General features: G+C 38.3%; 1 protein-coding gene and 1 long non-coding RNA gene across 5 annotated transcripts in view; one reads left to right on the forward strand and one right to left on the reverse strand.

The window, feature by feature from the left end:
- Positions 1 to 5: 5 nt before the first annotated feature.
- LOC308569273 lies at positions 6 to 11,046 on the forward strand. Its single transcript, XR_014000591.1, has 3 exons — positions 6 to 1,408; positions 2,726 to 2,866; positions 9,507 to 11,046. It is a non-coding gene; the product is annotated as an uncharacterized lncRNA (long non-coding RNA).
- PPAT (phosphoribosyl pyrophosphate amidotransferase) overlaps positions 7,405 to 21,747 on the reverse strand; it is a 33,528-nt gene continuing 19,185 nt past the window's right edge. For 2 of the 4 annotated variants that reach the window (XM_081162903.1, XM_081162904.1), the window contains 10 exons: positions 19,132 to 19,198; positions 18,121 to 18,327; positions 16,060 to 16,172; positions 15,820 to 15,965; positions 15,127 to 15,199; positions 14,451 to 14,602; positions 13,934 to 14,061; positions 12,798 to 13,019; positions 11,055 to 11,175; positions 7,405 to 9,500 (listed from right to left, as the gene is read on the reverse strand). In XM_081162903.1, coding sequence (XP_081019029.1) covers positions 9,304 to 9,500; positions 11,055 to 11,175; positions 12,798 to 13,019; positions 13,934 to 14,061; positions 14,451 to 14,602; positions 15,127 to 15,199; positions 15,820 to 15,965; positions 16,060 to 16,172; positions 18,121 to 18,327; positions 19,132 to 19,198 — 1,426 coding nt within the window. In that variant the 3' untranslated portion in view covers positions 7,405 to 9,303. The remainder of the gene's footprint in view (positions 9,501 to 11,054; positions 11,176 to 12,797; positions 13,020 to 13,933; positions 14,062 to 14,450; positions 14,603 to 15,126; positions 15,200 to 15,819; positions 15,966 to 16,059; positions 16,173 to 18,120; positions 18,328 to 19,131; positions 19,199 to 21,747) is intronic. The other 2 variants (XM_081162906.1, XM_081162905.1) reach the window with 2 other exon arrangements.

The raw sequence follows: 21,747 nt of genomic DNA on the forward strand, positions 1-21,747 counted from the left end.
GGGCTGACGGCGGCGCGCCGCCCGGCCCCTCCCCGAGGCGTCGGAGCCAACCTGGTGGCAGAGCTGGCGGCGTCTTCGCCGAGGTCTCTCGGCTCAGACACCCGGTGGGGTCGTGCTGGGTTTGGGGCAGGGTCTGCGAGGACTCTGGGCCTGACCGGCCTGGAGCTGCACCTTTCACACCTGCCGGGAAGCTCTGGGCAAGACCCCTGAATTCTGGTCGGCGGCGTCCACGTGCGTAAGGCGGAGGTAAAGCTCTGTCGTAGGGTTGATGTGAAGAAAAAGAAATCACGGTGAAACGTGAGAGCGCGTGGATGTCACTCACCCGCATTTCCTGAGACCCTGCTCTGGACGGCAGCGATGAAACCTGCAAATGAATTCCCTGTCATAATCAGGCTGACGCTCTACTTAGGAGACGGATTTAAACGGGAACTAAGAAAAGCTTTCAACAGGAGCTCTGAAGAAAAAGATTTGAGGGGGAGTTACATAAGCTATACATCTAAATGTTTTCAAGAGAGTAATTATAGTTTGAGACACGTAAAGTACTACAAGTGTCAAGGGCAATTACGGTGCTATTTTGAAACTACTGTGAGGTAGCAGAGAGGAAATAATAATGCGGGGTTTTTTGTTTTGGCGGAGGGGAAGACGGACAAAAACGTCCAGCATGGCCAACTATACATGAAAAACCGCATAGGATGTTCTGGTGTCCGACGTGTTGCTGGCGAGAAACTGGAGCAGCAATCCAAGAGAGATCTCCACCTGCCCGTGAGACCTTCTGCAGAATATACTGCAAGTCACTTAAACTATCACGTCTTTTTTCGGGAGGGGGCAGGAGGGTCCCTAGTGTAACTTATCTTTGTTTCTATATTTGGGACTGAATACTGTGAACCCTGAGGACTAAGAAGGGCTCCTGGTGGCTAACTGGGCTTCAAAGAAAAAAAAGCAGAGCCTAAGCCATTTCTGCACAAGCACATGTCACACAAACTGCACTTCAGGGAGAACCCTCTGCCTTGGACCGCCTGCCTTCCTCCTAAACTGCCCGGGGGCACCCTGTTTCCACAGGCTGAGCCAACCCTTATAAAGGAGTGCCTAGAGTCCTATTTTGACAAATAGGACCGAGGGTTTCCCCATCTGCTCGGGTTGCACAATTCTGACCAATCAGAGTGGTTCTATTCTGACCAATCAGGACAGTGCCTTTGGACCAATCAAACTGTGAGGATTCAGAGTCCTCATTTGCGTGAGTATGAGCCAATCAGGGGTCAGGGGTGGGGCTTCTGTCTATATAAGCACCCTCCCCTGTTGGCTCAGGGAGCGCACTTTCCATGGAAGTCTGAAGACTGGGTTTCCCTAGCTGGAGCTGTAGTGCTGCTTTTCTCAAACAAATAAAGGACGTAGGTGGAGTGTCTCGGAAGTAAGTTTAAAATTTTTCACTTAATTCTCCTGTTGTGCTTATTGTCCTCCAATGGAAAGGCCCTCTGTTTTACTCTCTGGCCCCAGAGATGCATTGCTGTGCTTTTTCACAGCCATGCTGTATCACTGGTTGCACTGAATAGTTTCCTTCGCCCCACCCCAAATTAGGTATTCCTGTTCGCATAGAATTGGTGCTAATGACCATCGGTTGACAAGACCCTCATCCACTTAGCTAGCTGGTAAAGAAACCTAAGTTTCCCACCCCTTTTTCACTTTCTTCTATCCAGTTAAACCCTATGTCTCCAGTCCTCAGTCTCTAGACCAGTGCCGTGCTGGCTACATCAGAACTACAGATTCCTTTTCCCTCCAGCGTGCCTCAGCGGTTGAGCATCGGTCTGGGATCCAGGCAATCGTGGTTCGATTCCGGTCGGGGCCCATGCTCGGGTTGTGGGCTCGATCCCCCCAGTCGGGGGCGTGCAGGAGGCGGCTGATCCATGACTCTCTCATCGTTGATGTTTCTCTCTCTCTCTCTTCCTCTCCTTTCCTCTCTCTGAAATCAATGGAGACATATTTAAAAAAAAAAAAAAATCGCATTTTAAAAAGGCCATTTAAAAGCTGATTGGAAGCTCTGAGTCCATGAGACAAGTTGTGGTTTTTTTTCAATCTTCACCAAAGAATATTTTTTCTATTTCTTTTTTTCAAGAGTGGAAGGGGGAGATAGAGGGACACACACGTGGATGTGAGAGAGAGACATTGGCTGCCTCCCACATGTGCCCCAACCAGGGCCGGGGATCCAGCCTGCAACGGAGATACATGCCCTTGGCTGGAATCAAACCTGGGGCCCTTCAGTCTGAAGGCCAACACTCTAACCACTGAGCCAAACTGGCTAGCGCCCATGAGGCAAGTTTGATAATCAAATGAGAAAAGGACTGTAGGTGGAGAGAGTCTCAGAATTAAGTATAAAATTTTTCACTTAATTCTCCTATTGTGCTTATTGTCCTACAATACAAAGGTCCTGTTTTACCCTCTCCTGAACAACATGGCATCCAGAATTAGGCTGTGAGGGTGATGGGTAGTGGTGTAAGGATCTGTCCTCTTAGTTACCCTCCTTCAACCCTACTTCCAGAAGCCGTTTCTGCGTTTTTTAGGGGTTCTGTGATGTAAATAGGATTGCTTACTGGGTTTGATCACTGCTGGTTTAGAATTTAGCTTTTCCAAATCAGCTGAGCCCTTTGCTTTTGATTCCAGAATTTTGTTACCTTTCTGTCTACCCTTAAGGGTTTATAACTCTAAAAATCCCTTCATTGTCATTTTTCAGGGTGTCTGAATATGTAGAAGACTGTTGAAGATACTACCTGGTAATCTAGAGTGACTATTCTAAAACATAGACCAGCATTCTCTGCTTAAGAAGCTTCAGTGGGCCCTCATTGCCTGCATGACATTCAGACTCTTTAGCAAGGTAAACAAAATAGTTCATTATCTTTCTAGCCTGATCTCAGCGGATCCCAGCTCTCCAACCCCCATGCTCCACATTAACCACACCAGCTGCAGCTATAATGAGACTGTAGGAAGTCTTCTGAGCACGCCAACCCCCCTATCAAGTTTCCACACCTGTGCTGTGGCTGGGTCTCAGGCTGAAATACCTTCTGTCCCCCCAGGCCTGATAGATGATTTCCTCCTCCTCAGAAAACACAGCTTACACGTCACCCCCCAGTTCTTTCTTCAAGCCTTGCCTAAGATTCACCCAGCCTCCTCCAGCCTCCGTCCCATGAACCTATCAAACTGTTGGGAGGGACAGTCTGCCATGGTCCAGGAGTGTGCCTGCAAATTCTTGCTGGGTATGCCAAGAACGCAAGGTACTGACTGCTCTTTATCCAAGTAATTTTGGAGGGTTATTTGGGGTGATCAATCATCAGAGCTGAAGTAGTGTCATTCCCAAGCAGCAGGCTTGCTTCCACTTACTATAAAAGTAGTGAATTCTCCAAACAGTATTCTTTTCCTGTAATGCAACCCACTGCATGTACAGACATCCATCACCCCAGTGGGATTTGGGTGGCTTGGGAACTGATGCAATCATGAACCTCTGGCTACTTCTTTAACGAAACTTCTTAAAAAATAAAAGATCCAGGAATTTCATGACTACTGCCACAAAACCGTAACAGACTAGTTTATTAGCTTTTAAGTAGGGTACAAGCCTAGACCCCTCCAAGTGACTTACACTTCTCATGGAATCTGTAACGGCTACATTATTTCTAAGTTTGACTTCTCATACCAACTAGGAAGTACCTTGGAAGGAGGAACTCAGGTCTTCTGCACCTGTTTCCCTAACTCTTCTTACTCTTCTTTGGAACATTTTTCCAGTTCCTGGGAAGTATAAAATGCCTACCACAGTACCTTGCTGATCGTTTACACATTTATTGGTACATTGTAATTTTGCTGCTTCTCTTCACCTATTTAATTCCCTGCTCATCTCAGTTATCAATGTTGCTGTTTCTTTCAAAAATTGAAATTATTTCGAAAATAATTTTGAAAACCCTTGCTCTTACCTTCAATGTGTGGGTCGCCCCCTCCCCCCCCCAATACTCCCAAACAATTAACTCAGAAACAGCAAGGTGGAAGAGATGTGTGAGGCAAGGTATGGGGGAAGGGGGCATGGAGTTTCCACGCTCAGTGCACCATTCTCCCTGAGTCGTCTTGTCACCAGCCCGGAAGCTCTCCAAACCCTGTCCTGGGTTTTTATGGAGGCTTTATTACATAAGCATAATTAATTAAATTGTTGGCCATTAGCTCCAGACCCTCAGCCCTCTGGGGAGAGGAAGGCACTGGGACTGAAAGTTCCAGTCCTCTAATCACATGGTTGGTTCCCCTGGCACCCAGCCCCCATCCTTAGGTGTTTTCCACAAGTCACTTCATTGAGGTAAACTCAAGGGTTTGTTATGACTTAGGAAATTCCAAGTGTTTTAGGATCTCTGTGTCAGAAATGGAACAAAGACTGAATAAATATTTATTATGAATCACAGTATCACACTATCCCCAAGACAAGGCTAGGTCTGTTATGCTTTGTAGAACGCATCACAGTTGGGATAATGGTGTGTTGTGTGATTTACTCTAACAGTACTCTGCTGCCCAGTTGAAGGCAGAGATAAAAATAGTGGGTGGCTAATGGAAGAATGGAGGGATGAGGGAGGTCTGCTGTTTGCAAGAGAGTGAGCCTAATAAGTGTTCTCTAGAGAAATAGAAACGATAGAACATGTGTGTGTGTGTGTACGTGTACACACACACGTATATATATATAGAGATTGATTTTAAGAAATGGGCTCACACAATCGTGGTGGCTGGCTAGTCTGAAATCTGTAGGGCACGCCAGCAGGTTGGAAATTGGCAGGGTTTCGCTGTTGCAATTTTGAGAATTCTGTCTTCTTCAGGAAACCTCCATCTTTGTTCTTAAGGCCTTTAACTGACTGGATGAGGCCACCCACATTATGAAGGATAATCTGCTTTACTCAGTCTAATTTAAATGTTAATCACATCCAAAAAGTACCTTTGCAACATTTAGACTGGTGTTTGAAGAAACAACTGGGCACCATAAACTAGCCAAGTTGACACATAAAACTAACCATCACGTCTAACATACCCATTAGTATGTCAGTAGTGAAGCAAATTCAACAGCTGAAGAAGAGTTCAAGGGCCCATGTGGGTCTCCTTTGTACAGTTAGTTTCCACTTTGTCCCAGTGCAGGGAGTTCAGTGTTATGATAAATCCTGTGAGTACTTTCCAAAAGGCATTGGCTCCTGCCATCCAACTTCTCAGCTACTAAAAGAATTTCTGCACACACAAACATAAATTTACACTGCATACTGCATGCAGCTTTTTCTGAGGCCTGGCTTTTCATTTTGACCTCTTTAAGAAACATGACAATTTTCCTTAGAGTTGACTAGGCTCTACAGGCATACCTCACTTTATTGTGTTTCGTTTTATTGCACCTCACAGGTGTTCTGTTTTTTGCAAATTGAAGGCAAGACCCTCCACCAGCAAAAAAGATTGTGTATGATTTGCTTTATTGTGGTGGTCTGAAACCGAACCTGCAATATCTCTGAGTTACGCCTGTATTTAAAATACAAAGAAAAAAAGTATTGGAGAGTCAAGTGATGCTCTAGGGCAAGATTTTCAGAGGCAATAACATGAAAATGATTGAACGGTTTAAGCCTATCTGTTAAAGCAGACTGCTAAATTCCAGGGCAGGAGAAAGAGAGGTCTCTTTCAGTAAGAAATAGTATAATTATTTAAAACATACAGGTTAAAACAGAAGTAATATTTAAATGTGGATGGAAAGGACTGGAAAGGTCAGCGACCTCTCTTTGTTTTCTAATTTCTAAAATATATACATGTATTATATTTTTTATATACATGATTTTTTTTTTTAAAGGTGGGACCCTGGTATCTGCATTTTTAAATAGAAAATTTTTGCAGAGTAATTTTAGGTTCACAGCAAAATTGAGTGGAAGGTACTGAGTTTCCATGTACCCTGTGCCCCCTCATATGAAGTGCTTTCCCCATTATCAACATCACCTGTAGTGGTTCATCGTTGGAACCTACAGGATACATCACTATCACCCAAAGTCTATAGTTTACATTAGGGTTCACTGTTGGTGTTGTAGAATCTATGGGTTTGGACAAATGTATAACGACACGTATCCACCATTATCGTATCATACAAAGTACAGTTGACCCTTGAACACCAGGTTTAGGGGAGCCAACCCGCCATACAATCTTCACCAAAAATCTGCATTAACTTTGGATTCCCCCAAAACTTTAATAGCCTACTGTTGACCAGATGCCTTACCGATAGTCGATTAACACATTTTGTATGTTATATGTACTATATACTGTATTCTTGTAATAAAGCAAGCTGGAGAGAAAAAATTGAGAAAATACTTTTATTTATTGGAGGGCAAACTGAGTGAGTAGACCTGTGCAGTTCAAATTCATGTTGCTCAAGGGTCAACTGTAGTTTCACTGTCCTAAAAATTCTGTGCTCTGACTATTGATCCCTCTCTCTCCCCGGCTCCTGACAATCACTGGTCTTTTTATTGTTTCCATAGTTTTGCCTTTTCAAGCATATCATATAGTTGGAATCACACAGTATATAGCCTTCTCAGATTGGCTTCTTTCACTCAGTAATGTACATTTATTTGATTAAAAAAAACACACAAAAAACACAAACTCCCCCAACACATACATTTTAGAAATGTAAGCTTCTTCTGGGACACTCTTCCCACTCCCATTAGTGTTCTATAGAAACTGCCACTAACATAGTGCTTACTTAGCATTGCATTTCTAATTATTTGTCCCTCCTACTCAGCTGGCAGTTTCCAATTCCTAAGAGATAGCCTATTAATTGAAAGGCCTGAATCAGAGAATTAAGATCTGACTAGCTCGTGCCAGGTGTGAAACCTGGATGTGACATGACTGTCTCTATTCACCATAATGCATTAAAAGTGACTTTTTTTTTTCCCAGTCCTCACCCAACAATATGCTTTTATTGATTTTAGAGAGAGAGGAAGGGGAGAGAGAAAGAAACATCAGGGGGAGAGAGAAACATCAATCGGTTGGTTGCTTCCTGCAGGTGGTGCCCTGACCGAGGATCAAACCCACAACTGTTTTTGTGAACAGGACGATGCTTCAGTAAGCTGAGCCACTGGGCCAGGGCTGAAAGTCACTATTTTTTTAAAAAAGCACACACACATTTAAACGTACTTAATTACATATATTTTTCACCAACACATAACAATGAAGTCACAAAAAAGTAGGCTTAGTTCAGTTCACAACAATATAGATCCTGTGAAAAAACATTTTTCATCTCTGAAGTTTACAATACTCATATAAATTTAAAGTAGTTAAACATTTCAGGTTAAATTGGTAAAAAATTGTAATTCAGACTTCAGAAACTTGTGAAATAAAAGGCCATGATGGAGAAACATTAAGAAATTTGAACAATTACTAAACTGTCACAGTACCATATTCCATCATAAAAGCATTTCAATAAAACAAAAACCAGAAAAACAAAAACTATGGGAAACACACAAATCAAATGAGAGATTTTGGTTTAGTACTTTCCCTGAGTCTCTTGTTTTTAAAAATCAAATGTAAGTAAGGCTGTTCAAAACTGACCCCTAAATCTTGCCTCCTTCACACCACTAGGAAAAATACATTTACGACAAGAGGCCATACACTCAAATGGTCCCAGGGCTTTATTTAAATGCAGTTTGCTTGTTTCACTGCCACAGGGTTACTGGCCCACTGCTGCCTGGATGTACTTGGGCTTAAAGAGCTGTCAGGATTTTTTCTTGGCCTATCATAACATGTGAAACTATTTACCATGTGTAGACAAAAGATTTCAGTTACTAATAAATATTAAATTTCCAAATGGATTTGGAAACTATATACATTGAATTATGGTAACAAAAACACAGAAACAAAACACTTTTATGTTTTAAAAATCTTACAAAAAACAGGAATTGGGGGCAAGTTGTCTTAAAATTTTAAATCTCATGTTACAAGAAGAAAAAAATCAAACTCATTAATCCCAATAAAACTAAGTAGAAAAAAGTGGTAAGCTGAATTGGATAGATATTCTAATTCCAAAACAGTAGTTGTCTCCTTGATCCTTTAATAAAACTGGTCCCTACAGTTTTTCTACTTGATCATTTAATTGCAATGATATGTATGTGTACATACATATAGGTGTATATATACTTGCAAGTGATCAAGTAAGAATTAAAGGTTTATTAGAATGTAAAAATTTATTTTTTACTTCAAATGTACTAGTTACTTGCTAGGCTTTATACTATCAAGACACTAAGTAGTATGGATCACACTTTCCAGTCAAATGCAGGAAAACTTTTTCCACAGACATATTTTTACAATCCTTAGGGCATCTCAAAGGCAGGTGGCAAAGCACTGCTAAACTTCATATCTCCCTTCATCAGAATGAAATCTCAATTGCAGACTAATAGCCAACATTTCAAAAAATAAAAATCACGCACTATCTTAAAATACAGGTGTGAAATGATGGCTCTAACCACCAAGAATATGACACATTCACATTCCGATTAATTATTCAGTAATGTAAGTATCCTATTGCACGGGTGGGGAAAAGTGAGGCACAAAAATGTATTAAAAAAAAGATTTGTCTCAAGTTAGACAAGGAAGCCAACGCCATAACTACAATCAGAACTCTAGTCTTGACACCTTTGGGGTATAACAGATTCAAAATTCACATGAAATGTTATATTTAACTTGTCCTGTTTGTATCACACCATCCTAGTTTATGTGATTGGAAACTCTGTGACGCATGGATCTGGCAAATGCTGCTTACCACCTGCCTTCTCTGACCTTCTCAGGTGAAAATAGCTAGCTGATGCTTGTATAAAAAAAGAATACCAATGTTGTATTATATGCAACTAGCAAGGTTCAATTATGAAAATATTCCATAATGAATTTTAGTAAATCTCAAGAAACATTCCACAAAATTCTGTAAGAATTTGTGGTAAGTTATAGTACCTGGCAATCCCCTCTAAAACAGAAAATTTACCCATCCTCTACACATTACTGTTGACGATCTCATAATGAATAGCCTCAAAGTGCTAAACTACTAAATAAAACTGAAAGGATTATCCAAGTTCCTAGATAACACAAAATATTTATCTAGGTTAATAAAGAGAGCATAGCACTTTGGTTCCTTTTTCAGGAAAAAAAAATTCCAAAAGCTTATACATAACCATGTGGCATTTACACTGTACCAACTGAGTAACACTAAATGGATAAAGTGTAACCACTATAACTTCTTGACCAATTTTATATCTTGAAACATTGTATCTAAGATACCCCTACCAGCTACCAATCCAGTTCCACAGGGTATTTTCCAGTGAGACAAGCTGTACAATGACCATTCTTTTCAAAGCATCCCAGGCCATTCCCATTTTCTTGAATCATAATATCTTGCTTTTTCACTTTCTGTTTTTTAAATATTGTCCCTTCTTGTACAGATGAAACCAGTCCTTCTACTGACAGGTATACAACACTGTTTGCTCCTACAGGGGGAAGAGGGAAAAGAGAAAGGACATGAGACTTCTTTTGGAAAGAAAGAACTGGCCCTGGCTGGGTAGCTCAAGTGATTAGAGCACTGCCCCGATACACCACGGTTGCCGTTCAACCTCCGGTCAGGGCACATACAGGCATCAATGAATGCATAAGTAAGTGGAACAACAAATCGATGTTTCTCTCTCTCTCTCAAAATCAATCTTTAAAAAAATGGCTGCAGGTCTCATTCCAAAAAAATAAAAAGTTAAAACACACACACACAAACAACTTAAGCCAGTATAAAAATTTCTTTTAGCCTCTCTTAAAAAAGGTGTGTGTAGGCAATGAGGTAAATCAAGAAAACTTGAGGCCTTTATTGTATTTTTTTATATTTTAAGTTGGAATTTAAGAGATAACATCATTTAAAATAGCAGTAGAGGCTTCAAGTCTAGAATGGATTCACAAGGCTTCAGGAATAACTTTTATGATTAAGAAAATAGATCTTGAAGTCAAGACCTGGGTTCAAATTTACACTTAAGGTTACTTACTTTTCCTAAGTCTCTTTTCTCATCTCTAAGATAAGGGAAACACCACCTAACTATAGAGTTTTGGTGATAATACAGATGTTATTATGATAATAGAGTTATTACGGTAATACAGAAATGTCCCTAGCAGGCTGAGGGCTCACAGTATGATACCAATTGGGTGACGTTCAAAACATTTACCTGGTAAGGCACAGGCATGAGCAGTCAAAAGAAGCACCAGCCATAAACAAGCGTGGATGGAGGAAGGTACCAAGGCACATGGGCGGAACATCTATGTGCTGTTTAAATAGTTTATACCTCACCTGAATTTAAAAGGCAGATGTCTTATCCAGGATAAACTAGATCTCCAAGTCACCTGACCTCAGTATTAAAGATGAGCCTATAGCCCTAGATGGTTTGGCTTGGTGGTTAAGAGCGCCAGCCCTCTGACTGCAGGGTCCTGGGTTCAGTTCTGGCCAAGGGCATGTACCTTGGTTGTAGGCGCCATCCTGAGCCCTGACTGGGGGTGTGTGGGAGGCAACCAATTGATGTGACTCTCTCACATTGATGTGTCTGCCCCCCTCCCCCGGTCCACTCTCTCTAAAAAGCAACGGGAAAAATGTACTCAGATCAGGATTTTTTAAAAAAAGAAAAGCCTACCTAAGCTCTTCATTTTATTTGTATCCACATCCAAATGTTTCTACTAGAATCTGTGGTGAAACTGTTTTTATTTCTTCTTGGGATATGACCTTTGGGAGGCTTTAACTAATATGCATGCAGTTTCCTCTACCTGGAAATCCTTTCATCCATTTTCTCTCGTCGCACCTTGATCCAGCCTCCAACACAGCACTGTATGTGGTGTATACACACACCAGGCACTGTCACCATTCAGAATCCTGTTCAGTATCTCCTCAGCATACTCAACCTCTACTTTTAACCAGTATTTAACACCTTTTTATTAAAAGTGTAAAGATCAATAAGCTTTGGGTTTTCTGTTAATAAATGAATAAATACGAAGTTTATAGAAACTTTAATACCTACCTAGATATTCGGCAAGATGTTCAAATTCTGGTTTATTGGCAATAAGCTCTTCTTTTGTTGGTATGTTTATACCCATGAAACATGGGTATCTAATCGGTGGTGAAGCTACTCGAATGTGTACCTGGGAAAGAGATCATTTCACACATTCATTATTTTGGCATTCACTGTAAAAATAATTACATAAAAATCTTTCACTGACAAACACAACATAAAATTGTCTTATAGAATATTTAATAACAACATATGGGAAATAAAGCAAACTGCAAAATTTCTTTTTTTTTTAATTTGTTTAGTGATTTTTATAGAGAGAGAGACATTGCCTTTTGTTGTTCCACTAATTTATGCATTCATTGGTTGACTCGTTGTGCCCTGATCAGAGATGGAACCCGCAACCATGGCACATCGGGATGATGCTCTAACCAACTGAACTACCCAGCCAGGGTTGCGAACTACAAAATTTTTTTCATTGAATATTAGACAAAAAAGAATCCTGGGAAATAATATGGTATACATACAGAACTCCAGGGTTCAACCCAAACTACTTTTAGAGTCCATTCATTAACAAAGAATCCTACTTGAATAGCCCTGCTCTAGATTCAAAAGTGTCCTGGACAAAAACTTCCAAATGTCAGCCACCCATAAAGGAGGATTCCTTTCACAGAGCTGCCCATTGTTTCCTTCTGTCACCTATTAACGGTACGTTTCTTTCTTCTGTTCTATTTCTCATCATTTAATGACTTTATTTTCCTAGGACCACCTCCATTTTTCTCGTAACACTTAAATGGCCCTTTTGCCTACCTTTTAATTTACTTTTTTAAAAAGGAAAAATAACCAAATATCAGGATATAACAAAAACCTTCCTATTCTACAAAGAGCCATTTTTTGTCTTATTATTATTTTCTGCCTTTTGTCAGGTACATATATATGGCTGTAATCAGTGTCCACATTCAATTTTACCAATCTTATAACGGCAAAGATTTTCCCAAGTTATGCAGTGTGCCTTATAGTTTTTAATGGTTGCATCGTATTTCATCATACAGATCAATTTACTAAATTATTTCCTACTGGTAGATATATATGTATAAGCCATTCCTACTTTTGTTTTTGTCCATTCTTTTTTACTTCTGTAAGAGATGTTGAATTTATATCTCTTTTTATTATATAATTTTCAAAAAATTCCAGATTATCATAATCATAATCACAGTCATAAAACAGGATGCAAAATCATAATCTTTGAAGCTTCCTAAATATACCGTGATACTGCTTTCCATACCACTTTCTCCTACAATAGATTTTATTTTTAAATCGGTATCTCACTTCTGTAATATGAATTACTGAAATATTTAGAACTAGAATAAGCTTTGAGATTTAAAAATTTAACCTAGTGTGTCAAATTTATTACACTAGGGTTGGTTCTACATCTTCAAAAAAGGAAAGTAATCAATACTATAAAAATTTAAAAAGTACTGTATTGTGTGGCTTTTGCTAGTTTTAAATTAATTTTTCAAAATTTTAAGCTTTTATATTGAGCTTTTTTAATCTATTACTTTAGAATGTAGTTTAAGGATGGTCATTATATGTTTTCCACATTGCTACAGTTACTCCTAAACACCCTTAATTAGAAAAATGTCAATTTATTACACTGAGCTATGCATGTTCATTCGCTGTCCTGAATTGCAATTTTTATGCCAGTATCACACTGTAAATTATTGGTGCTTTTGGATATGGTTTAATATTACTTACCTCTTTTGCACCAGATTCTTTGAGCAATTTGATTATGGGTGAGATAGTATTGCCTCTCACAATCGAATCATCTATAAGAACAATTCTTTTGCCTTTAAAGTTGTCTGACAATACTCCAAATTTTTTTGCAACACCAAGTTGTCTTAGCCTCATGTTTGGCTGAATGAAGGTTCTTCCTACATACCGATTTTTACATAGCACCTCCACATATGGAAGCCCACACTGAGAATAAATAAAAGAATAGTGAGCAGCAATGTACATAAAACTTTAGGTCTGTTTTCTTAGGTCATCCTTTAACATGTACATAAACATTTTAAATGTGGTTGTTATTCTGAACTCCATTATGAGATCACAATTTTCCTTCACTATGTAAGGGAAAAGACAAAAAGAAAAATCACTGCAATTAAAATATACTTCGTGGGAAAACAAATTCATTTTGCTAGAATTTGTAATGCTTCTCTCTTAAATATTATTTCTCTATATTGGAAAAGAACACTAAGCATGTGAAGAAATGTCAAAGAATAAATTACTATCAGAAAAACCAACATATTTAAATGGCTTTATCATCACCCATGCTCAGTAAGAAACAAATATATAAGTGGCTTGTGAGGGAACTTTAAGAAGTAGGCTTTAATAATAAGTAAATATTACCACTAATGTCTATATGTATTCATGATGTTATCTTTTTAAAATGAAAATCATTCTCATAGTCTTCAGGTGAACCTTTTTGTGGACTCCACTAAAATAGTACCATGGAATGAAAAGGCTGGAAAATAAGTAACGTGTGAAGGAACCAACATTTTCTTTTTACTTACAATAAACTAATGAGTTTCTCTTTTTATTTTATTATTTTAAAATGTTTTTATTGATTTTAGAGAGAGAGGGAGAGGGAGAGATAAAACATCTATGAGAGAAATATCATTGATCAGCTGCCTCCTGCATGCCCCCTAGTGGGGATTGAGCCTGCAAGCAGCGCAAGTGCCCTGACTGAGAATAGAACGGGTGACCTCTTGGTGCATGGGACGATGCTCACACAACTGAGCCACACCAGCTGGGCAATAAGTTTCTCTTTATATGCAAGGATTTCTAATTCTACTGCTAGAACAATTCACTGAGTATTAACTAAGAGAAAATACCTTTCCAGCGTAACCAAGAGCAGCAGGCGTAGCAGATTCTGGAACAGTGCTAACCAAATCTGCATCCACAGGTGCTTCAATTGCCAGCTGCTGACCACACCGGTATCTTACTGTGTAAACCATTTGGTCTGGAATGTTTGAAAAAAGAAATAGATTATTTTTAAGTAGCAGAATATAACAGAGCATAATATCACTATTCTAAGAAACTAGCTTGTTAGAACTCTACAAATTTGGTATAAAAAGAAAACCACACATACAAAACCACTAAAATGGAAATACATAAACTGGGGAATTCATTATTTTTTAAAAAGTGACCTTCATGCATATCTATCTGAAAATGATAATCCTTACTCCTAAAAGGAGTCAGATGAAAGGAAAAAATTGTGATCTTACGACTTGTAGGCTCTGTGTCATATCCACAATGTACAACTATGTGCCTTCAAAGAGCCAAGTACGTGTATGCCTTTGTGCAATGAGATAAATACCACATTTATACTGATAAAGATATTTTACTTACCCTCAAATATACTATCTGGTCTAGCAAAATAAACATATTCAAAGATACAAAAAGCCATTGGGTTTCCTTCAGACCTTGGTATAATATCAAGAGTTTGAACATTGTGTCTGGATATTTCCACAATTTCTCCAGGCAAGACTTCACGGTAATATCTTAGAAAACAATGTTAAAGAAAGACTTTAAATAAACTAGTCCTTAAAGCTGATAATAATATCTATTATACAGTACACACAGAGTCCCTTCTCTAATAAAGAAAAAATGGTTCAATTTAATATAAAGTCTAGAAATGGCTTAAAAAATCAACAATATTCCTCTAGCAGTAATTTCTGTAAATCTGTTACCACTAAATTCAAACTTAGAATTAAAAGAGAATTTAAAAGCCCTAAGTTTTATTGATTTTTGAAAGAATAAAGGCTTTATAAAGAGAACATTTTTATCCTGGCTTAAATTTCTTGAGAGTTCTTCCTTTCTGAAATACGTCTCATGGCATTTTGAAAGCAAGATTCTAGTTTCAGAATTAGAAGGTATTATGGGAACATTAAAGTCAGTTAACTGCTGAGCACCATGTACAAAAACCCCTGCATTTATAAATATGTCTTCTAGGACACATCAAAAGAAGTTTCATGTGAAAATTTTATTGATGTGGAAAAACCTAATATACTAAGATAAAACTTACCTTGCACCAATAGATAAAAAGCTACAAGATTCTGAAGACACCACCCATCCTTCTGTTTCTAAAGATTTTTTCCCTGTAAATCACAGGACAATCAATTCAGTTAATGCTTTCAAGAAATTTTAGAAGAGGTTACCTATTTCAAGACAATTAAACACCAAATAGATAAATAATAGAAAATCCATAGAATGTCCATTTCTAAGTCTTGAAGAGCACATGGATCTTCATTTGACTTGAGCCAAATACAAAAATGAATGATCCCAGGCCCTGGCCAGGTGGCTCAGTTGGTTGGAGCATCATCCCTCATACCAAAAGGCTGCAGGTTAAATTAATTCCCAGTCAGGGCACATAATCTCCAGATTCCTTCAAACATTGCGATTTCATGGCCCAAACAAGACATCTGATGAGTCAGAAATACAGTCAAGTGAAATCATACTACACAAATGAAAAAGCTGTGCAAAGGATACGAATAGACAATTCAGACAGGAAAAAATAATATATTTAAGGAATGTCCCTTAAATATATTAAAAGTGGCTCATCCTCAGAAATACTCAAGGAAATGCACTTTAAAAATAAGTATGTTTTTCACCTAGCCACTTCTTACTCATAAGCTTCCTATATACCTAAGGATTCAGGGTGTGCCAACAGAACAATGACTTGGAAATACATTATGAAATTATATCTGAAGTTCATTACCTTTACTGTTTATATCAGATACAGGAATAAGACGACCAATGCATAGAGGACGATTTCCATAAGGATCTCGTACTGCATAAATAACATCTCTGTGCATTATAAGTAGAGAGTATGCTGTGGGCGCTTCCTTCATTAAGTTTTTAATCCTAAAATTAAATAATTGAATGAATAATTTCATTTATAAACACATGCTAGGCAAAGCTCTCATTATCAGAGCAGTGAGCTTAAATTTAGAATTACCTTGCTACCCAGTCTGGGGTGTCATCTTGTTCCTGAGGAGGGGTATATGCCAGTAACTGGGTAATCATTTCGCTATCAGAACTTGTTGACAGACCAATACCATGGCGCAGAAGCTATTTAGAAGGCAAAAAAGTATAATCATTAGAAAGGAAGCTCCACTGCACCCCTCAGCCATAGCCCACCATAACAGGAAGAGATAAGGCACTGTGTGGATGATGGGTTATGAAAATCCTCCCTTCTGTTAATGGTATGTGTATGTAACAACAGAGAACAGTTGCTGGACACAGTGGGAAGTCTCTGAAGGTTTTCAAGCAGGAAAAACAGTGATTTAGGAAGTGTTTAGAAAAGCTTTTGAAAAGCTGAATTTGAAGGAATGTAGAGCTGCAAGGGGGAGGGGAGAGCTGGGAAGGCATAGGATTTGGGAATGTGGTTCTAAATTTCTTAGCCCCTGACACTTCTGACAAATAGGACACATTCCCGTAAGAGGGGCATAGTATAGCGGGGACTTTCAAGCCAGATTTGCTGGCTCACTGATTTTCACAGATAGAATAGAAGAAAGGGATCAACTATATTGAACAATTATGTGTAGAAGATTTAATAAAAATTGGTTGAGTACACTCTGGATGATTACGAGGTTCTGAGAAAGACTGACCAGGACAAGGGCATCACCACTGTCGTGCAGAGGCTGAGTTTAAACAAAGACAATACATGCCCAGCCGGGTGTGGCTCAGTGGTTGAGCATCGACCTAGGATCCAGGAGACAGTGGTTCAATTCCCAGTCAGGGCACATGCCTGGGTTTCGGGCTCATCCCCAGTAGGGGGCGTGCAGGAGGCAGCTGATCAATGACTCTCATCACTGATGTTTCTATCTCTCTTCCTCTCCCTTCCTCTCTCTGAAATCAATAAAGATATATTTTTTAAAATAAAAAAGACAATACAGAACACTTTCGGTAGGCAGCTGAATGTGCAGAGATGAAGTCCAGCATCTGGGTTAAGGGGTTATGTCTAGTAATAATGATGTAGGTATTGAATTCAACTTTTAGTGGTTATCTCTAAGTGGTGAGTTTTTTTTTAATTAATTTTATTTCATATTTATACTTTTCTGATTATCTGAATTTAAATTATTTTTTAAAATTCAGGGACAGAAAAGCATACATATTATTATTGTTATATTGAATGCCAGAGCTAAGAACAGAGCAGGAAGGACAAAGGTCTGGGGAATAACTTAAGCTAGAACCGAAAATAGAAGAGTGGTACAGAAACTTGGGTTCTAAATATTTTCCACCTGCCAGTTCACTATCATTCTATTTCTATAACTATTTATCCCATATGAAATGCCTGGTTCTAGAATGCTAAGGAGATAATGGAGTGTGTGAGAGAGTGTGTGTGTGTAAACTATTATTAATTACCACCTAAGGTTTTTCTTTCTGAGGTTACCAAATCAAGATTATTGGAATCTAAAGAAACCTGGCATTAATTAATGAATGGCAAGAATAGATGAAGAAGCAGCTACCAGAAATATAAAAATACCAGGTACTTACACAAAAGGGTGGAGGGATGATGGATGAAGGGATAGCCACAATTAAAACAGCTCCAAAAACCACAATATAAACAAAATAGAATATAACTCGTTGCCCTTTTCTCAGGCTGTTTCCTTAACTGTTTCCAAATCACTTTTTCTTACATTTATCATCTGCAAATTTATATTCCATTTTCTTCTTTTAACATAGGGACAAAGCTAAAGTGATAGCAAGAGTCCATAAACCCTAATTTGTGCTGCTGATAGCAACCATAAATCAAATTTTCCAAGTCTCTAAAGCACTGCATCAGAATCACCTAAGGAGCTTATTAAATGCAGGCTCAGCACCCCCACCACAGACTCTGGGTTGATATCTTGGAATCTGTAATTATAACAACTACTCCAGGTAATTATAGGTGTTCTTTGCAGTTAGGTAACAGGTGGCAACAATTAGAAAATGTCCTTTACCAAGATCCTCAATAACTTCTTTTCATTAATTTATCCCAACCATGAAAAAGCATTTAAAGAGAAAAACCACTTACCTTTTTCCTTAATCGAGCAGCATTGACCAATTCGCCATTATGTGCCACAGCTATTTTCCCATGAAGTGTTTCAACAACAAAGGGCTGACAGTTTTCTAATTCACAGTTTCCTGTAGTGGCGTACCTTGTGTGTCCAATTCCAAGATTTGAAGTATATAATTTCTTCAAATTGTCTTCAGTAAAGACATGATTTATAAGACCCATTCCCTTGCAAAGTCAAAGTAAAAGCTCATCTTAGAAAAAAAAGAGACTAGTGGGCTAGTGAGTAGAGGCTTTAATAAGCTGCTGTTCAGGCACTCCCAAATTAAACAATGCAGTTCACTTAATTTCTCTGTGCTTCAGAAGTCTAATCTTAAAAAAGAAAAATAACCTAATAATAAGAAGTGTAAAGCATTACAAAAATTTAGGTGAAATTCACATAATAAACTAACCATAACCATTCAGTGACATTTAATACCTTCACAATGTTGAAATGCTTGTTTTATGAGATACTTTTTGTTAAAACATTGAAGGACAGGTGTATTAAGCAATAAAATTTGTCAACTATAATAAACTAAATTATTTCCATTTAAAAAATTAAAAGCAGCCCAGCTGGGTGTGGCTCAGCCATTGAGTATCAACCTAGGATCCAGGAGATCACGGTTCGATTCCTGGTTAGGGGCGTGCAGGAAGCAGCCGATCAATGATGACTCACTCATCATCATTGTTTCTATCTCTCTCTCCCTTTCCCTTCCTCTCTAAAATCAGTAAAGATATATAATTTTTAAAAAAATAATTTAAAAAAAAATTCAAAGCATGTTGAAGTATTTAAATACATGACCTGTTTCTGTCAGTCTAGCAAACTATCACTGGGAAAAAAAATGCACCCTAATTTGACAAATAGAAATGGGTGATATAAAGAGTAACTTCTATGTACAAATTATTCACATTTCCTTCTCCCACCCCCCATACACTAGTTAACATCTAGCTACTATTATCTTTATAATCGACTTTTTTAATGTTTAAATATACCTTGTGTATTCTGTATGTTGGTACTGAATCCCCATCACTGGTGACAATACCAGCACTCTCCTGACCCCTGTGAATATAAAAAAGTATCAACTTCAATTTACCCCATTGATAAGATTAATAAACTATGAAACATCCTGTTCATAAAAGAATTGATGAATTCAGTCTGACAGCACATTAAATGCTACTAGTACTAGTCACTTCTATTCATGACAATGATTAGCAGTAAGAGATGAATGATATTGTCTGACTTCTAACTAACATGCCAGGCACTGTCCTGAACATTTACATGAATGATCTAACTTATTAGGCTTTCACAGCCATCCTATGAAGTAGGTACCATGATTACCATTACGATTTCATAGGTGAGGACACTAAAGAAAAGGAAGTTAAATAACTTGCCCAATGCCACACACAGAGTGGAAGCACAGCCAGGATTAGAACACAGACAATCTGACTCCAGAACTTGTGCTTCTAACCTCTGTCCTGTGGGACCTCTAACTAAGGTGAGTGTGTAGATGAGTATATAGATATAAATGAAAATCTCCAAATAACACAGTAGGTAAAATGCTTAGTTGTGGTACTGGAATTATAAGCAAAATTAATTAATTTTGATTTTGCTTTCCTGCACTTCCCAAACTTTCTCCAGCAAATAACACTTTTGTTATCAGAAAAAAATGTTGCTTTTAAAATCCTATGCTGATCAGGCAATCTGTATCTCATTTCCTGTGTTAGTATTTTTAGGTGATGATACATAAAAGCCAAAAGCTGGTCTGGAGGTAGCACATAGCAAGGCTTAGAGGATCTGCACCACTGTGGAGTACAAACTCAAAATGAAAAAATAAAGCTCCATTGCTCAACACTTTTTAATAATTCTCAACAAGAGATATAAATACTAGATGTTTATTAACAAAATTTTATTCCAAAGAATATATATCAACATAGAAATACAAAGTAAATCTCTACTATATCTCTATGCATACATTAATACATTGATCTATTTAGTAAAAAGAATCTTTTTCAAAATTACATATTAGGCGTTTTTTAAAAATATGTTTTTATTGATTTTTAGAGAGAGAAAAGGAGAGGGAGAAGGGAGGGAGAGATAGAAACATCAATGATAGGGAAGCATGGATTGGCTGCCTCCTGCACAAGCCCTACTGGGAATTGAGCCTGAAACCCTGGCCTGTGCCCTGACAGGGAATGGAACCAGCAACCTCCGGTACATGGCTCGACACTCAACCACTAAGCCACACCAGCCGGGCAGTTTAGGCATTTTAAATAACAAGAAAAACTACAACATTAAATGTCTTGCAGCCCAGCCGGGCGTGGCTCGGCAGTTGAGCATTGACCTAGGATCCAGGTGATCCGGGTTCAATTCCTGGTCAGGGCACATGCCCGGGTTGTGGGCTTAAGGCAGCCGATCAATGACTCTCTCATCATTGATGTTTCTATCTCTCCCTCTCCTTTCCTCTCTCTGAAATCAATAAAGATATATTTAAAAAATAAAATAAATGTCTTGCAAAGTAAAAAAATAAAGTAAAATGGAAATTACTTTATTAAACTATCAATGCATTAAATACTATGCTGAAAATAGATATGCATCATATAATATACCCTAACAGACTGAATAATCTGTGACTTAGGATTTCTTTATTTAGTGGTCTTTAAGTTGATGCTAGAAGACCAAGAGATTCACATCAGAAGAAAAATAACGTTAGCCATAAACCTTAAGGCAGAAAGAACCTCTGCCAACCATTTCCAGATCAATTTTTAAAAAATCAATAATCATTTAGTAAAACAGATTAAATTGTGTAAGAAGTTGTTAAACAAAATGGTATTTAAAAAATAAAAAATGGACCCAGCCAGTGTAGCTCACCGGTAGAGTGTTGACCCCTGAACCAAGAGGTTTCTTCTTTTTTGCTTGACTTTTAATGAGAAACTAATGAAAATTACTGGTCAAGGAACGTGGCTGGGTTTCGGGCTCAATCCCCAGCACAGGGCTTGCAGGAGAGGCAGTGGATCCATGATTCTCTCTTATCATTGATGTTTCTAACTCTCTCCCTCTCCCTCTCTCTGAAATCAATAAAAAACATTTTTTTAAAAAACAGTTTTCTTTTTCTTTTGTCTCAAGGATAATTTTTCCTTAAAAGCTGAAATGAATACCGTTTAGAATCATTTTAAGTCCTGGCTTCTTTTATCACAAAGCCTGCTTATGGCAGTTTCTCAAGTTACTCCCCTCAGGCAGCTTGAACCAGTTAAACTAGATGGGTTGACTCTTTGAGCTTATTGAAAATGAGCTATCTGGTTTCCCATGAAACAAAGCCAGGGCTAGAAACAGTGAATCATTTCCAGGTCACTTTTAACATGGAGGGTGGAGCAGGAAAGCACTGGACTGAGGAAGGGGTTAAAGCTTTGCTAAGTGTCTGGGCAGAAAAAAATATACGAAAACAACCTGATGGACTACAGAAATAAAGGAATATTTATTTACATTGCTAAAAGGCTGCAAGCACTAGGAGTATACAGAGATTGGCAACAGTGCCGGGTACAGGACAAAAATCTCAAACACGAGTACAGAACAGTTACATATGCTCTCAGCTCTGGAGACAGCTCTAAAAC

The sequence above is a fragment of the Miniopterus schreibersii genome (genome assembly GCF_964146895.1).
Source record: "Miniopterus schreibersii genome assembly, chromosome: 1".
NCBI lineage: Eukaryota > Metazoa > Chordata > Mammalia > Chiroptera > Miniopteridae > Miniopterus > Miniopterus schreibersii.